Source organism: Camelus bactrianus, chromosome 16 (assembly GCF_048773025.1).
Source record: "Camelus bactrianus isolate YW-2024 breed Bactrian camel chromosome 16, ASM4877302v1, whole genome shotgun sequence".
Classification (NCBI taxonomy): Eukaryota; Metazoa; Chordata; class Mammalia; order Artiodactyla; family Camelidae; genus Camelus; species Camelus bactrianus.
This window is the reverse complement of record NC_133554.1, coordinates 27,946,529-27,967,829: the sequence shown is the minus strand read 5'-3', so window position 1 is coordinate 27,967,829 and position 21,301 is coordinate 27,946,529. Positions and strand designations below refer to the sequence as shown.

The 21,301-nt window shown below is 37.8% G+C and overlaps 1 protein-coding gene across 4 annotated transcripts in view; it reads right to left on the bottom strand.

Moving 5' to 3' along the window:
• CA10 (carbonic anhydrase 10) overlaps positions 1–21,301 on the bottom strand; it is a 531,376-nt gene that overhangs the window by 426,104 nt on the left and 83,971 nt on the right. For all 4 annotated transcript variants that reach the window (XM_010955755.3, XM_045517201.2, XM_045517200.2 and 1 more), the window contains one exon: positions 20,311–20,385. In XM_010955755.3, coding sequence (XP_010954057.1) covers positions 20,311–20,385 — 75 coding nt within the window. The remainder of the gene's footprint in view (positions 1–20,310; positions 20,386–21,301) is intronic.

Here is a 21,301-nt window from a genome sequence, read left to right as displayed (position 1 = left end):
CCAGCTTCCAGTTACTAAACAACTGAGTCCTTTGTTTAAAACTTGAACAGACAACCGAAGATAACCAGACATTTGAGGAAAATCAACAGCATGAAAGAGAAGAACCAAGATTAACAAAGAGAGAGAACACTGAAGACAAAAGAAAACTTAAAAAAAATACAAGTAATATCTTTGCAGGGATTTAAGAGATAAGGTGTCTATAAACTAATACTCACAAATATAGAGAGCAAAAAGCAAAAATAATACTTAGAAATTATGATTATCAAGTTTAAAAAGTTTAATAAAACTTCTCCATAAAAGAATAGAAGTTGCTGAGGGCCAAAGTAGAAATATGAAAGATAAGTAAAGGAAACCTCCTAGAACTTAATGTTAAAAGAAAAAAGAGAATGAAATTATGAGAGCAAAAAAGGATATGGAAATTGTGGATGGAAAGAAAAGAAAGGCTTAGAAGATAGACTTAGTATGCAATTGCAGAGGGAACAGATGAGAGAAGATAATAAAAGAAATAATAAAAGAAAATTTCCCTAAAATAAGAAGTGACTTGAATATTAGTTCATTTAGTCAAAAAGATTCCATGGCTTCTTATTTTTTGTCAGGCACTGTTCTCAGCATCCATAGATCAGTGAACAAAATAGAAAAAAAAAAATATCTGCCCTATTGGAACCTTCATTTAAGTAAGCTGAGCACAGATAATTAAAAAAAGACATTTACATTTAGATACATCTCATGACATTTCTGAACTTCAAGGATAAAGATAATGTCCTAAAAGCTGATAGGAGCTTGGGCTGGTAGGAGACATTAGATACAAAGGCATCAGATTTCTCATTTTGGACACTCTTTACAAGCTAACAGTCGAGTAATACTCAGAAAAATCTGAACAAAGGTAATTTTGAAACTAGAATTCTATTAACAAACAATCATCCAAATGTTAAGGGCAAAAGAAAGACCTTTTGTTGAACATCTGAGGACCTATAAAATTGATCTCCCTTATATTCTTTCTATAAAAAACAAAAATGCAAAACCTAGATATACAGAGTTCAGAAAATTATAAAGTGAATTCAAAAGTATAACACAATATATGAGAAAGAGTAGAAATAACTCAGGGAGGTTAAAAAAATAAGTCAGTGTGATAGCTGAACAACAAGCTTAGAAAGCAATCAGTCTATAATGGAACAGAATGTTAGAGGGCTCCGAGAAGAATGTCTCAAGAAAATGTAGCTGCTATGACACAAAATGTATAATTAAAAGTCAGGAAGTATAAATACATTGTGATACTGATATAGTATGACATATCATATAATGCATTTTAATAATATGATGTATTACATATATATTTTTATATTGATGAGATGTAGGCATAATTTCTTTTGATTAACTAAATAAAAGTAATATTTTCCTAGGAAAAACAAAGAGAAAGGTGTGGTCTAATTATAAAACATTTTAAAATAAGGCATGATTCTGGGCAACTGCTATAATGTTAGAAAGATCATTCTAGGGGAAAAAAAATATCAAAAGGAAAAAAGTCAGCTCTCCAGGAGTAAGGCAGACAGCCTGAAATAAAATATAATAGAGTTTATAATTGATATTAGCTACATCTTGTGAAGCTCTGGTGCTCAAAAGATGAGGAAGTAAGGGTGTTCAAGAGCTTAGAAAATGAAACCGTGACTGAGAAGAGGCTAAAACTAGTGCTAGAGATTTTGGAGCTGTTCACATAAAGCAAGTGACTGCTGAGTCTGTGAGAGGAGCTGAGAAGGCAAAGGTAGAAGTTCTGGAACACAATCCATGGAGGTGACATGGGGAAGAGTAGCCATGGAAGGCTGCAAAAGAGCCCTCAGATCCAGAAACTGTAGGTCCAGAAATGTGCACTCTTCCAAAAAGAAAGAGGTGTCTGAAAGGGATCATTGGTGATCAGAGTCCAGGCTGAAAAGGAGTCAATAGTTTGGAACCTGGCATAAACTGGTGACCCAATTTTTTTCAGTGAGGAAATTTGGAGTTGGAATGTAAAAAATTGTCACAGCTACCATGGTGGTCAGTCACAAGAAGGCATGGAGTGGGATGTGGGGGGTAAGCCTTTTTCTTCACACTGGGATTCTGCAACCCAGGCTGGGGTCAGAGAATGGGAGTTGGATCCTTTCTATTACTAAATTTTCACAGTAAGAGCATCCTTTGCTGAATACTTGTTGCATGAAAGCTTTTGTCTTTTTGAGAATGTTCTAGAATATTACATTCCGTAACAGCCACAGGCACCTCCCTGTCATCCTTTTGCAGATGTAAGAAGTAGGACTCCTGGTTGGAGGTTATAGTCCTTCTGCCTTTGATTACCTCCCACCTGACAAAAGATACAACCTGAAGGTGAAGCACCCTGAAGTGGATTCTGTAAACAATCTTACTTTCACACAACAACTCAGTGAACAGTATTTACCCTTACAAGTACCTCCCAACAGCTCACCAAGTTGCTTTTCAATAAAGCTCTGTGCCTTGTGAAGGTAACCTAGGCATGTCTTTCAAAGGAGAAGCTTTGCTCGGAAAGAAGAGTGAATTTTCAGCTAGCAGGGAAGCCAGGAGGTGATGAGGCCAATGCTATGGATGTTAATCCAGTTAGCTTCACTCAGAGAAGCCATGTGTGTTTCATGGCCAGAAGGCAGGCATGGGCTCTGCCTTTGGGTTGCCCACCCCTGCCTTTGGGTTATTTATCCAGTGAATGTAAAGTTATTGACCTAAGGTTGTATATAGTGGCATACCTAAAGTATTTGACTTGGGCAGATAATTTTTTAATACTCACTGCTCTAAGCAACACTATAATTTTAATCATAACCAAACAATCGTCAATAACAATAATTTTTCTTTAAAATTTAAATTTAAAGTTTTCAATGGTTAAGACGTTATTCAGATCAATAAAATATTCCACGGATGAGTTGAAACCTGCACTTACCAAACAAAAATATTACACCTTGCAGTTCAGATTCAGCTTCAATATTTTAAAATTTAAGTACAAATAAAAACTCCAAGTGAAGGAGTAGGAAACGAGCTAACTTCCTCGATACTAAAACTATTTGCTGAATCTTTCTGTCTAATGAATCATGCAATTTACTTTCTCTCCCATTCTGCTTTTGTGCTAAGCAATCTCCAAACTTTTCCCTCACATTCTTTACAATAGTTTTAACACAGAGGCTATGCTCCAGGAGGAAGGTAATGGGCTAGTACTCTCAGAAGAATGGACAGATCTGCCACAGTTCCCCCATGATGCTAGAAAGATTCACCCAGGTTAAGAGGAATGTAGCAGTGCTCTGTAAAGCATCCTGATTGTATCACCTTTTCTGTTCCATCCAGTTTTTCTATAAAACTTCAAGACCCCAACCCCAAGATGGATTCACAGTCTCTAAGGCATGAACCTGCTGTGATTCCCCTTTGCCTGGCAAGGTAATAAAGCTGTTCTTTTCTAATCATCCCAAAACTCTGGCTTCGAGTTTCAATCCACTTTTTGGAGTACATAGGCCAATTTTGTGAGAAGTATAATCACACAGAAGGACATAACTGAAATAATTCAAGTTCTGTTTCTTTGTGTTTACAATCAGTACTATTGCTATTTTCAATTAACTCTTTAAGCTCAAGAATACGTAGTACTACACACTGGAGTCCAGGGGCTGCCCTACAGTTAACTCCTCCAATCCTGAGTCCTTAGAAATGTCCTCTTGAAACAAACACATGTATCCAAGCCCCTGTGTGTCAGAGGCTAATGGAATAACAGAGTTCCTCCAATTAATTTCTGTGTAAAATACAGTGCTAATTAAAGGATAAGTAGCAAAAATGTGCTAATTTGAAGATTACACATATATTATTAAAACACAACAGCAAACACAGGAATTGTTTAGAGCTTAGGCTAATAAAACATTTTGGAGGAGGAGTATTTTATCATTGGCATTTTTAGAATTTCCAGCACATGGGGATAATAAATGGAGATCAAACTTTTGGTGAGTTTCTCTATTATTATTAAATTCTGTGCAGACAATGTGCCCTCTTACTGCCTGAACTCAGTGTGGGCCATTGCCACTGAGTTCCCTTCATACAACTGGATAGGTCCTGAAGCTCCAGATGTACTTCCCAAGAGGCTTTGGCTAGGGCACCTGTGTTGATTGGGATTTACGTGTGGCACCAGGAAAGCCATGTACCTCCGAGAAGGCTTGGTGCAAAAGCCCATCCAGCAGGAGTACTCCGTATTGGATGACCACAACCTGACCCCAGTAACCTGACCCCTGCATGTTTTATGTATACTTGTGCTTAAGTTGCATCTTTGCACACAACGTGCTATTGTTAACATATCTTGAACAAGCTTACAGTGCCTTCCTGGATTTCTATTAAGGAACTCAGAGTAGTAGTACAACTGAGCAGGTTCTTTCCTTGCAACCTTAAATAGCATAAAGCAAAATTATGATAACAGAAATAGTAATACCTTTGTGGATTTTCAGAGTCTATAAAGCATGTCTAGGTCTAATACACAATTTCATTTTTACAAAAATATCTGAGGACATAGGTTTTATTGTCTTCATTTGACAAGTGAGTAAACTGAGACTCTGAGAAATTAGGTGATTTCCAAACATCGTACAGTTGGTACATGATAGAGTGAGACAGAAAGCATCAACTTTGCAGTTCACAAAGTTTGTGAACATAGATGTGTCATATATGAAATGATAAAGAGGAGTGCTTATTGCTTACAAGTTTACAATCTTGTATTTAGTAGTACATTAGATTCCATTATGTTTAATTCAGCAGCAATGTCCTTTTCCATCTTGTCCACCTGAAATATTCTTACATATATTTTAATATTTATTTCAAAAGAAGTCTTCATCTGCAAAGCCTTCTCTAACCCCAAAGGTAGAGTTAGCTGCTTTGTCCTTTGACTCACCACTCCACTCTCACCTCCTTTTCCAGGCTAAACTATAAACCCTGATTTGCATGTCTGTCTCTAAACTTGTCTCTGAGCTCTTTAAGATCATAAGTGTTATTTTGTTCTTAATTTATGTTCCCAGTGTCAAGAAGGGTGTATGGCACCTATTAGGCTCAGAGTAAATTTCAATCTCTACACATCTCAATTTCTGGTAAAAAATATAATTAAATGCATTTATAATTGAAGGTTAGTCAGTGTAACATCACTCTCCTATACTAAGAATATAGCCACTAAGTTCTATTTGCTTTCTTTTAGCGATGAGGTATCAGAAATCTAGAGAAAAACATTTATATCACTGACTCCATTTCCAAACACTGATTTTGAGAACATAATAAAATTATCCTGTGAATGAAATCAATATTCTATTTCTTAATGCTGCTAAATATATCTCCAACCCAATCTTATATCACATTAGCAAACTCTCAGAATACTGGAGGCAGAATGGGTCTTTGAAAATCATGCAGCTCAATACTCCAATTTTATACATGAGAAAATCAAGACCTTGAGATAGTAACTTGCCTAAGAGTTCACGTTTTGTTAGTGGATGAGCCAAGCCAGTAAGCACTTTCCAATACTCCTTGCTGTTTCTATGACCCAAAGAAGGAAGAAGATTGATAATGACAAAAGCAAACACTGAGCCTGAGCCAGCTGACCAAAGACAGTGTACCAAACATGAGGACACAGGGCTGAGTAGGGAGAGGCATCAGAAGCCAGAGTCCGAGGCAAGAGGATAAAAGGGCCAGGGATACGAGGGTGGGGGAAATGGTTGGAAGAACAATTTGAAGTGACATCTGGTGAGTCCCTGAGGGCTATTGTCAAAAGGTAGCTTCTACATACCTTGTACCACTCACCTAACTGCTTATTTTCTATGTCTCCACAGTGGAGAATAGCTCCACTCTCCAATAAATTGTCCAAACTAGAAACCAGGGAGCCAGAGGGAAAAACCCCTCCCTCTTTCTTGCCCCTTACATTTGTTATAAATCTGGGAATATTGGCTGAGAAATCTGAGGTGGGGTGGGGGAAGCTGGTTTTGGTTTACTTCATATAAAGACAACAAAAGTAATATCCAATCCAAAGAATATTACTTCCTACTTCTCAATTTGAAAATGTCAGCCTAAAACAATGCCTACTTCATCCTCAGACGCCACACCAAGACTGATTTGGGTTGAGCATTTCAGCAGCCTTTCATGGTTTCCTACTATATGAAGGAGTGAAGGGCAGTTTACTATAACTGAAGAACGTGGGGCACTGTTTACCATATAGAGGAATGAGAGTCACTGTGGAAAGCCAAATTCTAAGATGGCCCCAGGATTCCCACCTCCAGGTGTACACACCTTCTATAATCCCCCCATCTTGAGTACAGATGGGACTTGTGTGTATGATGGAATTTTACACCTGTGATTAGGTTACATTATATGTGAAAGATGAAGGGATTTTTCAGCTATGAATGAGGTCTTCAGTTAACTTTGAGCTGATCAAAAGAGACAGTACACTGAGTAGACCTAAATTTTAAAAGAGAGTCCAGGCCTTCACAGAAGGGAAAGAAGAGATTCAAAGCAAGACACACCTGTTGGCCTTGAAACAATTAGCCATGTTATGAAAGCCTGTGGACAAGGGATAACCTATAGGAGCTGAGGGCCTCAGTCATACAACTGTAATTGAATTCTGCCAAGAACTCGCATGAGCTTGGCCCTAGATGAGAATGCAGCTGCACTGACACCTTTTGCAGCCCTGAGAGAGGACCATAAGCAGAGGACCCAGATAAACCATACCCAGATTCTTGACCCAAGGAAATTGTGAGACAATAAATGTGCATTGATTTAAACTGCTAAATGTGTGGTAATTTGTTACACAGCAATAGAAAATTAACATAGGTGTCATTTACTAGATGGAGGAATGAGGGGCATGCATGATCCCAAGCAGGCCATTCTAGATCAGCAAGGATCTTCACCATCAAGCCTGCTTTCCTTCCTAGGAGGACTGCTGGGAGACAGGAATTCATGTTTGTACCAATGTCTAATAGGAGCCATTCTTAGGCAAAGAAAACTGGCCATTTGAACAACACAGGTAATTAGGGCTAAACTACAGGTGGTTGCCAATAGATATATTACTTTCACCTTCTAACAATCTTGAGGTTTTAAAACAACTCAACAAGGTAGGGGTGCAAACTGCATGTTGGGAGAGTTTATTCACCTGGGTGAAACATTTCTAGTCAATTTTAAAGAAGGCGCCAGTACAATGAACCAAGCAGCCTCCTAATCCAATCTGGATCAGAAATAAGCTGCAAATTCCTCTATTAACCTTTCAGATGGTTAGAAACTCAGTTTCATGATCCCTTGATACTTGCTAGATCCCTGAGGAAGAGTAAATTGCTTACAATTGTTTACTGACCTCCCATTATTCCTAGGATCTCTTTAACTGTGTTCACTGCATCACAAAGTGTGATCTGGCTCCTGACCACTTCCAATCTCAAACCACTTTGCACTCTACAGCCACAGAGGATTTTGTTCTGTTTCTTATCTATGTCACACCCATGCATTCAGGCTCACTCCTCGTCCTGGAACCCTCTTCTAAGCCCACTCTTTGCTGGTAATGTCCCTCCTACTCTTCCAGTCTCAGCTTGCCATGGCTTTTGCAGGAAGGTCTTCCCTGATCTCCAGACTATTCTTGCTGTACTTCTCAAAACCCTTTACAGCACATAGTGACATTTGCAGTGAGTTGTTTATTTTGCTTATCATTAATATCATTTACACCTGGCTTCAAGGGGCAATAATTCTTCTGCTCTGATCCAAACTACTTTAGCAAATGTTGAACTGCTACTGTATGCTAGGTTTGCACTATGACCTGGAGGGGGAGGAGTGGAAGGAGATAAAGTTTCTGCTTCTAGAAACTGGACCTTCCCATTGCTCCTATCCTAGCTCATGTCTCCTTCATCTCTCACCCTGAATTCTGTACTAGTTTCAATCCCTCCCTTGATGTCCCAGTGCCATTAGGGTAAAATCCAAACTCTGACTGGTATAGCCTTACATGCTCAGACTAATGCTGCCCTCCTTGGCCCTTAATCCCCTGAGCCTTCTTGCCCCAGGTAGCCTCTCTTCTCTCTCTTCCCAGCCTCCAGAAAATTGCCTATCTGGGATGTCCTCTGTGTTCTCTCAGACCAGGAAGCCCCAAATATCCTTCATGGCAATCCCGGAAACATTATAAGGTTGAGGACATTTGGCTCTGTTTCTCTCCTGCTATCCTCAGCTTCTTGAGGTCACAGTGGGTCCTTTTTTGTGTCTTTACTCACCAAGAACCAAGTATGGTGATGCTGAAAGCACATGAGAGCTTGCTGGTTGAGTGAGCTCAAGAACTCATGTACAGTGACCTGGGAGTGATCTTTTCGAGGTGGCAAAATGAAAGAGAGGTTTTTTACCTGCTCTAGAGTTTCCAAAAAGTTGGAAAAATATATACCCCAACAGTCATGATTTAAAGATTTAAAATGGAAGCAAGCCACCATATTTTGATGTCCTAGTCTGAAAAGGAAGGAAACTCCCCGCCCAAACATTGCTATGTGAAGAAGGTACAGGGGGTGAAAGGCTGTTCACCATTATTAAAGGCTGTCTCTCCCACTGGATTGTAAGCTCCAAGAAGTTAGAAGCCATGTCTTTTTGAATTTCCAACTCCTGGCACAGTGCCCCCTCTAAAGGGAATGCTCAATTTCTCTAATGTTTTGGATAAATGAGATGTGAATAGATAGTATTTGACATAAATTTTCTGAAACATGTTAATATGTTTATTAATATGTTTATGCCAAATTATAAATATGTTACATACATGTGTAATACACATGTTACATACGTGTGTGTGTGTGTGTGTGTGTGTATATATATATGTATAGCCACAAAACAAAGGTCATGCTGAATCCATGATTAACACAATTTTTTTGTTTGTTTGTATTTATAGTCTTAGCATAGATGTTTGCCATTGCTTGCTGGATGATTTAAAAAATCACCTCATGGATCCTTCTGCCTTTGACATTCTCATTGAAATACTGTACATCTCTATTACTGCAGCCATAGCTGGCTTTTTATTTATTTTCCTTTCAGTTTTCCTGAGATATAATTGACATACAGCAATATATAAATTTAAGGTGTACAGAATAATGATCTGACTTAATATACATTGTGAAAGAGTTATCACAATAAATCTAGTGAACATACATCATCTCATATAGATACAAAATTAAAGAAATAGAAAGATATTTTTCCATGTGAAGAGAAATCTTAGGATTTATTCTCTTAACAACTTTCATATACTACATACAGCAGTGTTAATTATATTTATCATGTCATACATGACACTTCTAGTACTTCCAGTTATAAGATAACTGGAATTTGTACCTTTCAACTGTACCCATTCAATCCCCGCTCCACCCACATCTCCGCCTCTGGTAACCACAAATCTGATCTCTTTTTCTGTGAGTTTATTTGTTTGTTTTTGAAATATAATTGACCTTCAGCACTGTATTGATCGTGTCACACAACATAGTGATTTGATATTTCTATACATTTCAAAATGATCATTACAATAAGTCTAGCTATATGTCACTATACAGAGATATTGACATAATTATTGACTATATTCCTCACACCATACATTTCATATTCATGACTCATTTATTTTGCAACTGGAAGTTTATGCATCTTAATGTCCGTCATGCATTTCTTTCCTCACCCCACACCCATGCCCTCTGGCAACTACCCGTTTGTTCTCTGTATTTATAACATTGTTTCAGTTTTGTTATGATTGGTCATTTGTTTTGATTTTCAGCTATAAGTCAAATCATACAATATTTGTCTTCCTCTGACTTATTTCACTTAACATAATACCCTATAGGTCCATCCACATTATCACAAGTGGCTAAGTCATGTTCCATTGTGTGTGTGTATGTGTGTGTGAACATACTTCATTTTCTTCCTCCATTCACCTATTGATGGGCACTTAGGTTGCTTTCATATCTTGGGTGTTCTAAATAATGCTGAACATAGGGATGCACATATATTTTCTAATTAGTGTTTTCATTTTATTTGAATAAATACCCAGAAGTGGAATTGCTGGATCAATGTTAGTTCTATTTTTAATTTTTCGAGGAACCTCCAACAGTTTACCATAGTGGCGGCACCAATTTACATTCCCACCCACCATGCATGAGGGTTTCATTTTCTCCTCCTCCTTGCCAACACTTGTTGTCTTTTTGATAATAGTCATTCTGACAAGTGTGAGGTGATAACACATTGTGGTTTTTTATTTGAATATCCCCGAGGACTGCTGAGGTGGAGCATCATTTCATGTGCCTGTTGGCCATCCTTATGTCTTTCTGAAAAAGTGCCTATTCAGATCCTCTACCCATTTTTTAATCAGGTTCTCATTTTTTTGATGCTGAGTTGCATGAATTCTTTGTATATTTGGGCTATTAACCATTTATCAGACACATTGTTTGCAAATGACTTCTTCCATTCAGTAGGCAGTTTTTATTTTGTTGATAGTTTCCCTCACTTCACAAAAGCTTTTCATTCTGATGTAGTCCCATTTGTTTATTTTTGCTTTTTTTTCCCCTTCCCTGAGGCATATAAAAATAATATTATTAAGACCAATGTAAAAAGGCTTACTGTCTATGTTTTCTTCCAGAAGTTTTATGGTTTCAGGTCTTACATTTAAGTCTTTAAACCAGTTTGAGTTTATTTTTGTGTATGACATGAGACAGTAGTTCAGTATGATTCTTTTGCATGCAGCTGTCTAGTTTTCTCGGAGTCATTTATTAAAGAAGCTGTCTTTTCCTCATTGTATATTATTGCCTCCTGTGTCATAGATTAATTGACTATTTCTGGGATCTCTATTCTGTTCCAATGATCTATGGGTCTGATTGTGTGCATATACCATACTGTTTTGATTACTGTAGCTTTGTAGAATAGTTTTAAATCAGGGAATGTGGTATCTTTACCTTTGTTTTTCTTTCTCAAGACTGTTTTGGCTATTCAGGGTCCTCTGTATTACCAAACAAATTTTACAATTATTTGTTCTTGTTCTGTGAAAAATGCCATTAGTATTTTGATAGGGATTGCTCTGAATCTGAAAATTGCCATAGGTAGTAGTGTAATTTTAACAACATTAACTCTTCCAACCCATGAAGATGATACATCTTCCCATCTGTTTGTGTCATCTACAATTTCTTTCATCAGTGTCTCATTTTCTGACTACAGATCTGTTACCTCTTTGATTAGATTTATTCCTAAGTATTTTATCCTGTTTGAAGCAATTGTAAGAGGAATAATTTCTGACTTTCTTTTTCTGATAGTTTTTTGTTAGTGTATAGAAATGCAACAGATTTCTGTATATTAATTTTGTATCCTGTAACTTTATAGAATTCATTGGTGAGTTGTAGTAGGTTTTTGGTGGCATTTTTAGGGTTTTCTATGTATAGTGTCATGTCATCTGCAAACGGTGACAGCTTTACTTCTTTCTTTCCAATTTGGATTCCTTGTTTATTTTTCTTGTCTGTTGCTGTGGCTAGGACTTCCAATAATAAGCTGAATTAAAATGGTGAGAGTTGCCATCCTTGTCTCAGTCCTGATCTTAGAGGAAATTCTTCAGCTTTTCACCATTGAGTATGATGTTAGCTGTGTGCTTGTTATATGGCCTTTATTATGTCGAGTGTATTCCTTCTCTAGCAACTTTGTAGAAATTTTAATCATAAAGGGATGTTGAATTTTGCCAGAAGCTTTTTCTGCATCTATTGAGATGATAATATGACTTTTACTCTTCAGTCTGTTAATGTGGTGTATCACATTGAACAGTTTGCAGATACTGAAAATTCCTTACGTCCCTGGGATAAATCTCATTTGATTACAGTGAATGATCCTTTTGATGTGTTGTTGAATTTAGTTTGCTCATATTTTATTGAAGGAGTTTTGCATATACATTAATCAGTGATAATGGACTGTAATTTTCTTTTCTGTGTGATATCTTTGTCTGATGTTAGTATCAGAATGATGCTGGCCTCATAGATTTAGTTCAGAAGAATTCCTTCCTCTGCAGTTTCTTGGAATAGTTAATTGGTCTTTAAATATTTGATAGAATTCACTGTGAAGCCATCTGGTCCTGGACTTTTGTTTGTTTGTTTGTTGTTTAATTACAGATTCATTTCAATATTGGTAATTGGTGTGTTCATATTTTCTATTTCTTCCTGGTTCTGTCTTGGAGGTTGTACATTTCTAGGAATTTGTCCATTTCTTCTACTTTGTTCATTTTTTGACATATAGTTGTTTGTAGTAATCTCTTATGATCCTTTTGTATTTCTGTGATGTTGGATGTAATTTCTGTTTCATTTCTGATTTTATTGACTTAGACTCCCTTTTTTATTTTGATAAGTCTGGCTAAAACTTTATCAATTTTGTTTATCTTTTTAAAGAATCAGCTCTTAGTTTCATTGATCTTTTATTTTTTATAGGCTCTCTTTCGTTTATTTCTGCTCTGATTTTATGATCTTTCCTCCTACTAATTGAGTTCTATTTGTTATTCTTTTTCTAGTTCTTTAAGTTGTAAGCTTAGATTGTTTATTTGAGATTTTTCTTGTTTCCTGAGGTATGCCTTTATCAATACAAACTTCCTCCTGGGAATAGTTTTTGCTGTCTCTCACAGATTTTGGATGATTTCATTTTCATTTGTCTTCAGGGTTTTTTTTTTTTTCCACTTCTTTGGTTTATTCAGTGATCATAAGGCTGGTCTGGTGTGAGGCTTAAATCAGTTCTGTAAAGCACTGAGATGGAGCCTGGTAGAGCCAGCGTTATGCTAATATATGCTTTTTTTTTTAAACCATTGTGTGTGTGTGTGTGTGTGTGTGAGATGAGAGCAACTTTCTAGTATACAGTGCTGTATGGTTAATTATAGTCACCACAAACACACTGGTTGTTCAGTAGAATTTATTTAGCCTCTGTGTGTTTGTGTTTTTTGCAGTTTTTTCTTCTTACAGTTGATTTCTAGTCATATAGCATTGATTTCAGAAAAAATGCTTAATGTGATTTAAATTTTCTTGAATTTGCTTAGACATATTTTGTGACCTCTAATGTGATCTATCCTGGAAAATGTTCCATGTGCACTTGAAAAGAACGTGTATTCTGCTGCTTTTGGATGGAATATTCTATTCACATTTATTAAGTTCATTTGGTCTAATGTGTCATTCGACACCATTGTTTCCTTATTAATATTCTTTGGATAATCTGTTCATTGATGTAAGTGGGGTGTTAAAGTCCCCTACTGTTATTGTGTTACCATTATGTTTGTTATGTTTGTTAATATTTGCTTTATGTATTTAAGTACTCTTATGTTGGGAGCATGTATATTTACAAATGTTCTATCTTCTAGCTGGATTGATCCCTTTATCACTATGTAATGTCTTTTTTTATTTCTTGTTACAGTCTTTGTTTTAAAGTCTATTTTGTCTTATATAAGTATAGCTAACCCTGCTTTCTTTTCATTTGCATTTGCATGGAATATCTTTTGCCTACCCTCACTTTCAGCCTGAGTGTATCTTTAGATGTGAAGTGAGTCTCTTGTTTTCAGCATATATATTAGTCTATATTGGTTTTTGTATCCATTCACTCACTCTATTTTTTTATTGGAATTTTTAGTCCATGTACATTTAAAGTAATTTTTGATAGGTATGTACTTATTGCCATTTTGTTTTTATTTTGGAGCTGTCTTTTGCAGTTTTTTCCCCCTTTCTTCTTCTTTGCTTTCTTCCTTTGTGATTTGATGACTATCTTTAATGTTATGTTTGAACACCTCTTTCTTTTATGTGTGCCTAACAATTACAGATTTTTGTTTCTGGTTATTATGAGGTATACACACACACACACACACACACACATATAGATGTAATTAGTTTAAGCTGCTGAACTCTTATGTTCAAATATATCATAAGAACCCTACAGTTTCACTCCCCACCACCACCATGTTTACTGTTTTAACATCATATTTTACATCTTTTTGTGTAGTAAATAACTCAACTACTTATTGTGGATATTGATGATTTTAATACTTTTATCTTCTAACTGTCCTACCAGCTTTATATGAGGTTGATTTATCAAATTTACTATATGGTAACCTTTACCAATGAGATTTTTTTACTTTCATAATTTTCATATTTCTAGTTGTGGTTTTTTATTTTCTGCTTAGAGAAGTCCCTTTAACATTTCTTCTAAAGCTAGTTTGGTGGTGTCGGACTCCTGGCTTTCTCTTGTCTGTAAAACTTTTGATCTCTTCATCAAATCTGAATGAGGCTTTGCCAAGCAGAGTAATCCTGGCTGCAGGCTTTCCCTTTCATCATTTTAAATATATTGTGCCACTCTCTTCTGGCCTGCAGTTCCTGCTGAAAAGTCAGCTTATAGATTTATGGGAGTTCCCTGTATGTAACTTGTTGCTTTTCCTTTAGTGATTTTAAAATTCTCTATCTTTCATTTTTACCATTTTAATTACACTGTGTCTTGATGTGGTCCTCTTTGAGTTGACCTTGTTCGGGGCTGTCTCCACTTCCTGGATGTTGATGTCTGTTTCCTTTCCCAGGTTAGGTAAGTTTTCAGCTCTTATGCCTTCAAATATGTTCTCTGTCCCTTTTTCTCTCTCTTTTCCTTCTGAGATCCCTATAATGAGAATGCTACTACACTTGATGTTGTTTCCAAAGTCTCTTAAACGTTCTTCATTTCTTTTTATTCTTCTTTGTTGTTGTTAAGCTTCAGTGACTTCTACTCCGTCTTCCATCTCACCAAATTGTTTCCCTGTATCTCTAATCTACTACTGATTTCTTCCAGTGTATTTTTTACCTCACTTCTTGTATTCTTCAACTCTGTTTGTTTCTTCTTTACATTTTCTAACTCTTTGTTAAAACTTCTAACTTCACACTCTATTCATCAAAATTTCTTCTAAGTTCTTTGGCTTTGTGGTTTTATTTTGTTCATTTGGAACATATTTCTCTGTTGACTCATTTTAGTTAATTTGCTACTTTTAATTTTTATGTATTTGGAAAGTTGGTTATGTTTCCTGACCATGGATAACTGGTTTTTCTGTAGGAGACGTCCTAGGCATCCCAGCAGTACACTCACCTCTGATCAACAGAGATATATGCTCTAGGTGTGCCCCTACATGAGCTGCACGGGCCTTCTGTTGGCAGTCTGGTAGGTGTGCTTGACCCCCAGTCTGGTTCATTGCCAGCCCTGCCTTGTGAGGAGGCTACCACTCCCTGGTGGTCAGAGCCAGACCAGGTCATGAAGTGGTTGTGCAGAGCCCCAGGGATTCCTTGGGCTAATGCTGGCCCACTGGTGGGTGGATCTGGGTCCCAGTGTCTCTGGCTGCAGGGCCCTGGGGATCCTGAAGTTGGTGCCTGCCCACTGTTTGGTGAAGCTGGTCCCAGAGCTAATGTCAGTGCACTGGTGTGCTGGGCTAGGTCCTGGGCCTTCTGGGGTCAGAGCCAGATTGCTGGGTGGCTGTGGGCTCAGGGGGTCTTAAGACAGCCACCCTGCTGGTGAGCAGGGCCAGTTTCAGCACTAATAAGCTAGAGGGAGGATTCCAAAATGGAACTTGCCAGAACCGGATGGTTTGAGGTAGAACAAGCTCCCAAAAATGACTGCCACTAGTGTCTGCATCCCCAGGGTGAATTCCTCTTGCCTCTGTGGGAGGGTCTCTAAATCAACGGATGGGTGTAACTCAGGCTCCTTTCAAATCACTCTTCTGGCCTGGGTCCTGAAGTGTGTGAGATTTTGTGTGCACCCTTTAAGAGTGGAGTCTCCATTTTCCACAGCCTGTTGGCTTACTGGAAAGTAAGTCCTGATGGCCTTCAAACATTCTGAGGCTTATCTTCATGGTGCAGAATCCCCAAGCTGGGGAGCCTAACATGGGGCTCATACCCCCTTGTTCCTTAGGGAGAACTCCTGAAATTGTTTTTATCCTCCCATTTGTTTGTCACCCACCTGGGGATATGGGTCTTGACTATACTGCATCTCGGTTCCCCCCCCATCTTATTGTGATTCCTTCTTTACAGCTTTAGTTGTAGATCTTTTATGCTAGTTTTCCAGTCTTTTTCATCAATAGTTGCACTGTAAATAGTTGTAATTTTGACATGTCCATGGCCATTTGGCCCATAGCTGGCTTTTTAAAATATGCATTTGACTGTATCTCCCCAGAGCTTAATAATGTCCTATAGTTCCTCTATTTTTAAAGGGACTGTGCCTACGCTCTTGCCTATGGAACACAAAGACTTTTACAGCCTGGCCCCTGATGGCTTTGCTGGCCTCCTCACTCATCATGCTCCATAGTGTATCCTGCCTTTTAGACACTCAGAGGTACCGGCACACCCCAAACCCAAAGTGCATTTTGACTCCTCTTTGCCAGTGCTGTTTACTCTGGTAATCCTCACATTCTTCTCCTTATCCACTTTGGGTAATCCTGAAGATTGTTAAGACCCAGTTCCAATTTCCTTTCTTCCTTCTCCCTTGTACTGAGAAATATGAATCTGAAGAATGCTTTGGGTTGCAAGTAACAGAAAACCTGACTCAAAGTGGCTCCAACAACAAGATATTTTATCTCACTTGAGAAAAAAATGATGAGGCAGTTCTATGATTAATTCAGTGATCAAGTGGGTCAAACAACCTGTGTTCTTTTCAACTTTCTGTTCTGCCATCTTTAGTGTGGCTTTTGTTCCTGAGTTTGTTGAGCAGACTTCCCCTCACAAGCCATGGATAGAACTGTTTATCATATGTTCATGTCCATATTTGTGTATTAGTTAGGGTCTTCCAGAGAAACAGAACCAAAAGAATGTGTGTGTGTGTGTGTGTGTGTGTGTATGTGTGTGTGTGTGTGTGTGTGTGTCTGTATACAGAGAAAGAAGTTTATTTTAAGGAATTGGCTCATAAGGTTGTGGAGACTGACAAATCTGAAATTTGTAAGGTAGGTCAGCAGGCTAGAGCCCCAGTTGATGTTGCAGCTCAAGGCCAAAAACTTCTGGAACCACAATTTCCCTCAGCCTTTTTTTCTTAAGGCCTGCTACTGATTGGATGAGGCCCACCAACATTATGGAGAGTAAACAGCTTTTCTCAAAGTCTACCAATGTAAATGTTAATCTCATATAAAAAATATCTTTCCTGAAACTTCTAAATTAATGTTTGATAAAATATCTTAGTACTGTGGACCAGCCAAGTTGTCACATAAAATTAGCCATCATGACAAAGCTGAAAAGAAAAAGAGGCTGAAATCACCATGATTGGTGTAGGTATTAGCCAAGGGTAACCTTCTGGGCCTGGGAGGGGCTCGTTCCTGAGCACATGGCTGTGTGGAGGATAAGCACTCAAACAAAATTGGGCTCTGTTCATAAGGCAGACTGTTGGTTATAGGTGATGTTGGATTTGCACAGGTAAACAACAAAATCTGTTAAACACTTGGCAGGCTGAATCCCAACACTTCATGGCCTCCTTTTTATGTTCCATAAGCCTTATTAGAGCCCTTACACTAAGTTACAGGTTTATGACTCTTTAGACTGTCGGCTTGTCCTTGAATAAGAATCATGTGTCAATTAGCTTTTTATCAACTGTCCCACACATGGTTCCCAGTATCAGGTGGCTACTCCTTAAGCACTACTGAACTGGCCAAAGTCAGGGATTTTGATGCTAAATCAAACCTGTGTTTGACACTGCTGAAGAAATCATGTATTTCTATCCACCACAGTCTTCTTTGGAATCACAGATTAACATTTATGCCAAGTGAGAATCATTTCTGGACACTCTTGTAAAAAACTTATGGGACAATAAAACTTGTCCAAATAATCCAGTCATATGAGGTTCTCTTCTCTTTTACATATCCATAACCTGAAAAAATACCCCAGTGGCAAAGCAAAGAACATTCTTAACCTTATATTCAGTAATGATAATATGAGCTATAGGGACCATTGCCTTTGCAACAATTCAGATAAAGTGGGTCTTCTGGAGTCTGTCAGATGCTAGACCCTCAGGTCCAATTACTTAATTCACAAATTTTTATGATTCTTATATTTTTTAAGAGCATTGGAGTTTCCAAAAGTTTAGAAAGTGAGATCATCAGTTACCAGTTTTCTTAACCAAGAAGCATAAGGGCTTTGGGGCTGTTAAATCCAGAGTATGGTAAGTTACCTCTCCAATGGCCACTACTGTGTAGAGACTCTTTTTGAGCTTACAAGTTCAAGGAACATTTATTAAGCACTTTCCATGTTCTAGTATCATGAGAGACCATCACTTGAATTATTACCCTTTCCAATATACAGCTCTCTGCCTTTCTCAAAAAGAGAAGTATAAAATATGTAGTTATGTTGTTACTGATAAAATAATGATAGTTATGCCAACAGGAACCGACATGAACTGACTTACACCATGCACCAGACTCTACCGTAAGCACTCTACCTACATTATGCAATTTAATCCTCAGAAAACCTCATAAGGCTTATTTGGTCCTAATCTCCATTCTAACAGACGAAGAACATAGGGGACTGAGAGTTGGCAGGCAACTTGCTGACAGTTCTGCCATAGGGAAGCTATAGAGCCCAGACTCAAGTCCGTGCTCAGCACTGCACACCTTACTGCTCCCCGTGTAGCAGGTTTTATACATATTATCTCATTTAAAACTGGAACTGAGGGAAAGCTAAATGATTTTAAATCAACACTTAAAGGAAAGATAAAACTTCTTCCTTGTGGTTGTCTTAGAATCAACAATCAACTGAAAACGGCCTTGAATACATGTAAAAAAAGAATGCAGCAACAGGGAGGAACATCAAAAAAATATAGCGCAGAAAAGCAAATTTTTTCAGAACCTATCCAGTGTTATCCATGAGCATTTCAGTCACTACAGAGGATATTACTAGTTTAACAAGACTTATCATAATCTGACAGAATGCCCTACGTTGCTCAAATTTAATAATCAGAAAGCACAGAAATGTACTTATAAATGTAAGTTCTGGGATATCTTGAATATAATAAGCAGATTCCTGAGAAAAAAATACACGAGGATTCTATCCATTGGAAAGAGATGCCCCCACTTGTAAGTACAAAATGTCATGTATCTGTATCATGCCATATGAACACAGCTGTGTCAATTAAGTTATTATAACAGTGTTGTTAGAAACCTGATCATTTATGAGTGAATTAATCAAACCCAGTTTCTGTGCCCACTGGGCCAAGGAATAAATGTACCATAGTAAATTTATCAAGTTAATATGCTGACTTATGGCAGTCAGCTGGCTTTTCCCTGGGTCATCCACTTTCCCTTACCATGCCTGCTTGCCTCCTGTTGAGAAGTTCCAAGAGTACATATACGTGTCACACAATTCAAATTTGAAAAGTCATGCTCAGAGGGGTTTAGCGACTTGCTTAGCTCTGCACAGCTGATGTAATGATTTCTACAGAAAAACAGGAAAAAGAGACATAGCAGCCAAGAATGAACTAGGTGACCTTGGGTCACTGCTCTTGCCAGCTGCCGCCAACTACAAAGACCTCAAGTGACACTTGGAGCCCTCCGTTTTCAGTGCCTGAGTTGGAACCACACACTGACTCTTTTTGAGAGCTTTATTTCTTACCGTCTCACATCTAAGCAATTAAAAATATTTTGAAATATTTCACCTGCCTTCCCTTCCGTCCTTTGCTTTAACATTCACACTCTTTCTCTTGCCTCTTTCCCTCCAAAGTCTTTCAAGAAGAATGAGGACTATGATTAGGATAAGAGCTGTTGGGGGAAGACAAGGACCCTCTACCTTGCCTCAGAACTAAAGTTACGGTATGTTTCTGGCTCTAACCAGTTTTCAGTCCTCTCTCCCCATGCTGACAGCATCCACTTTGCCTGTTATTTTTAGTTGGTACTTGGCCCAATCTGCTAAGTCTTGATCATGAAAGCTACTGAAGTGACATCAGTGACAGCATGCATCCCAGCAAGCCTGTTGCCAGTTGCCATGGTCAGTCTTTCCAGACTTCCTGTTTCATTAACATTAAAAAAAAATGGCTCTTTGTCACTTAACCAAATTTCAGCATATAGAACTTCAATGCTGACTTCTCCATTACCCACTCCCTGACAGCCACCTGTAGATAGAAAGACCTTAAGATGTAAGCTCAGATGGAAAAACATGGTCTTGGTTAAATTACTACTCATTTAATACATTTTCTCTAAATGGAGTGTTCACCAAACATATAAGTCAGACTCTGCTGCCTTTTGCAATACATTCAATGCCGGATAGCAAATGCAAATTTCTGGAAATAATATTATATATCATTCAAATTCTTTTCTTAAAAATAAAGTGACAAGAATATATGTGTATTTACCTGGTACAAAGCTTCCCTGGACCACCTCCTTGTATGCCCACCAGCCTTCATGGATTTTTGGTGAATTCTGTTGAGCTATAGGAAAAGAAAGGAGAAAACAGACTAAGATGATAGCAGAGAAGTACTGTGTCCTGGCTGTCCAAGCAAGGAGAGTGTCGGTACATAAAATAATTCTTTTCTACGCAAAAGTCATACTACAAAATGCAACAGCAACCTCCCTCCTCTTTATTTTCAAATAGATTATTAACCTGTAAAAGACATTATTGTAGAGTTTTAAATATAAAAAAAACACTTAAGATACTTCTACTGAAGAGAAATAGACAGTAACTATGTATTTAAGCCTATTTGAATTCCCCATCACTTATCTCTACCTCTGACTCACGTCTTTTCTTTACCTGCCCGTTACACACACACACACACACACACACACACACACACACACACACAGGCATACACACATATCCCTATAAGGAAGACCTAACAGTCTGACTGAAGCATCAATTCAATAAATATCATTTAAAAGGAAGAAAGAAAAAGAAGCCCCTGGATAATTAAGAGTGCAGCAACTGACAAAAGTGGCATTGAAAGTCTCTGTACCATCAGAAAATTGCAAAAAACTTTGCTCTCTCTTCATCTCCAATCATTGCTTCTTCAGCTACCCTATCCATTCAGACATGGAATTATGTAAGAGTTTAGCAGGCAGTAAGACAATCAGACCATCTGAATCAAGTCTATTAGAATGATGGAACTGCAGAGTTTCCGTTAGCTTTCTTTGACATGCATTGTGAATAATCCAAATTCACCCTACAAAAAAATCAATCAGCCTGAGCAGGGCTCATTTGATGCCTATAAATTACAAAATATGATAGCTACAGGCTAGAGTTGAAGAAAATAAAGGCATTTTATGTAATATATTTTCAAATGCCCTTGTACGCCCAATCTGGCCTCATACTGCTTGGCAATTTGGAAAGACAGGACAGCACATTTAAAA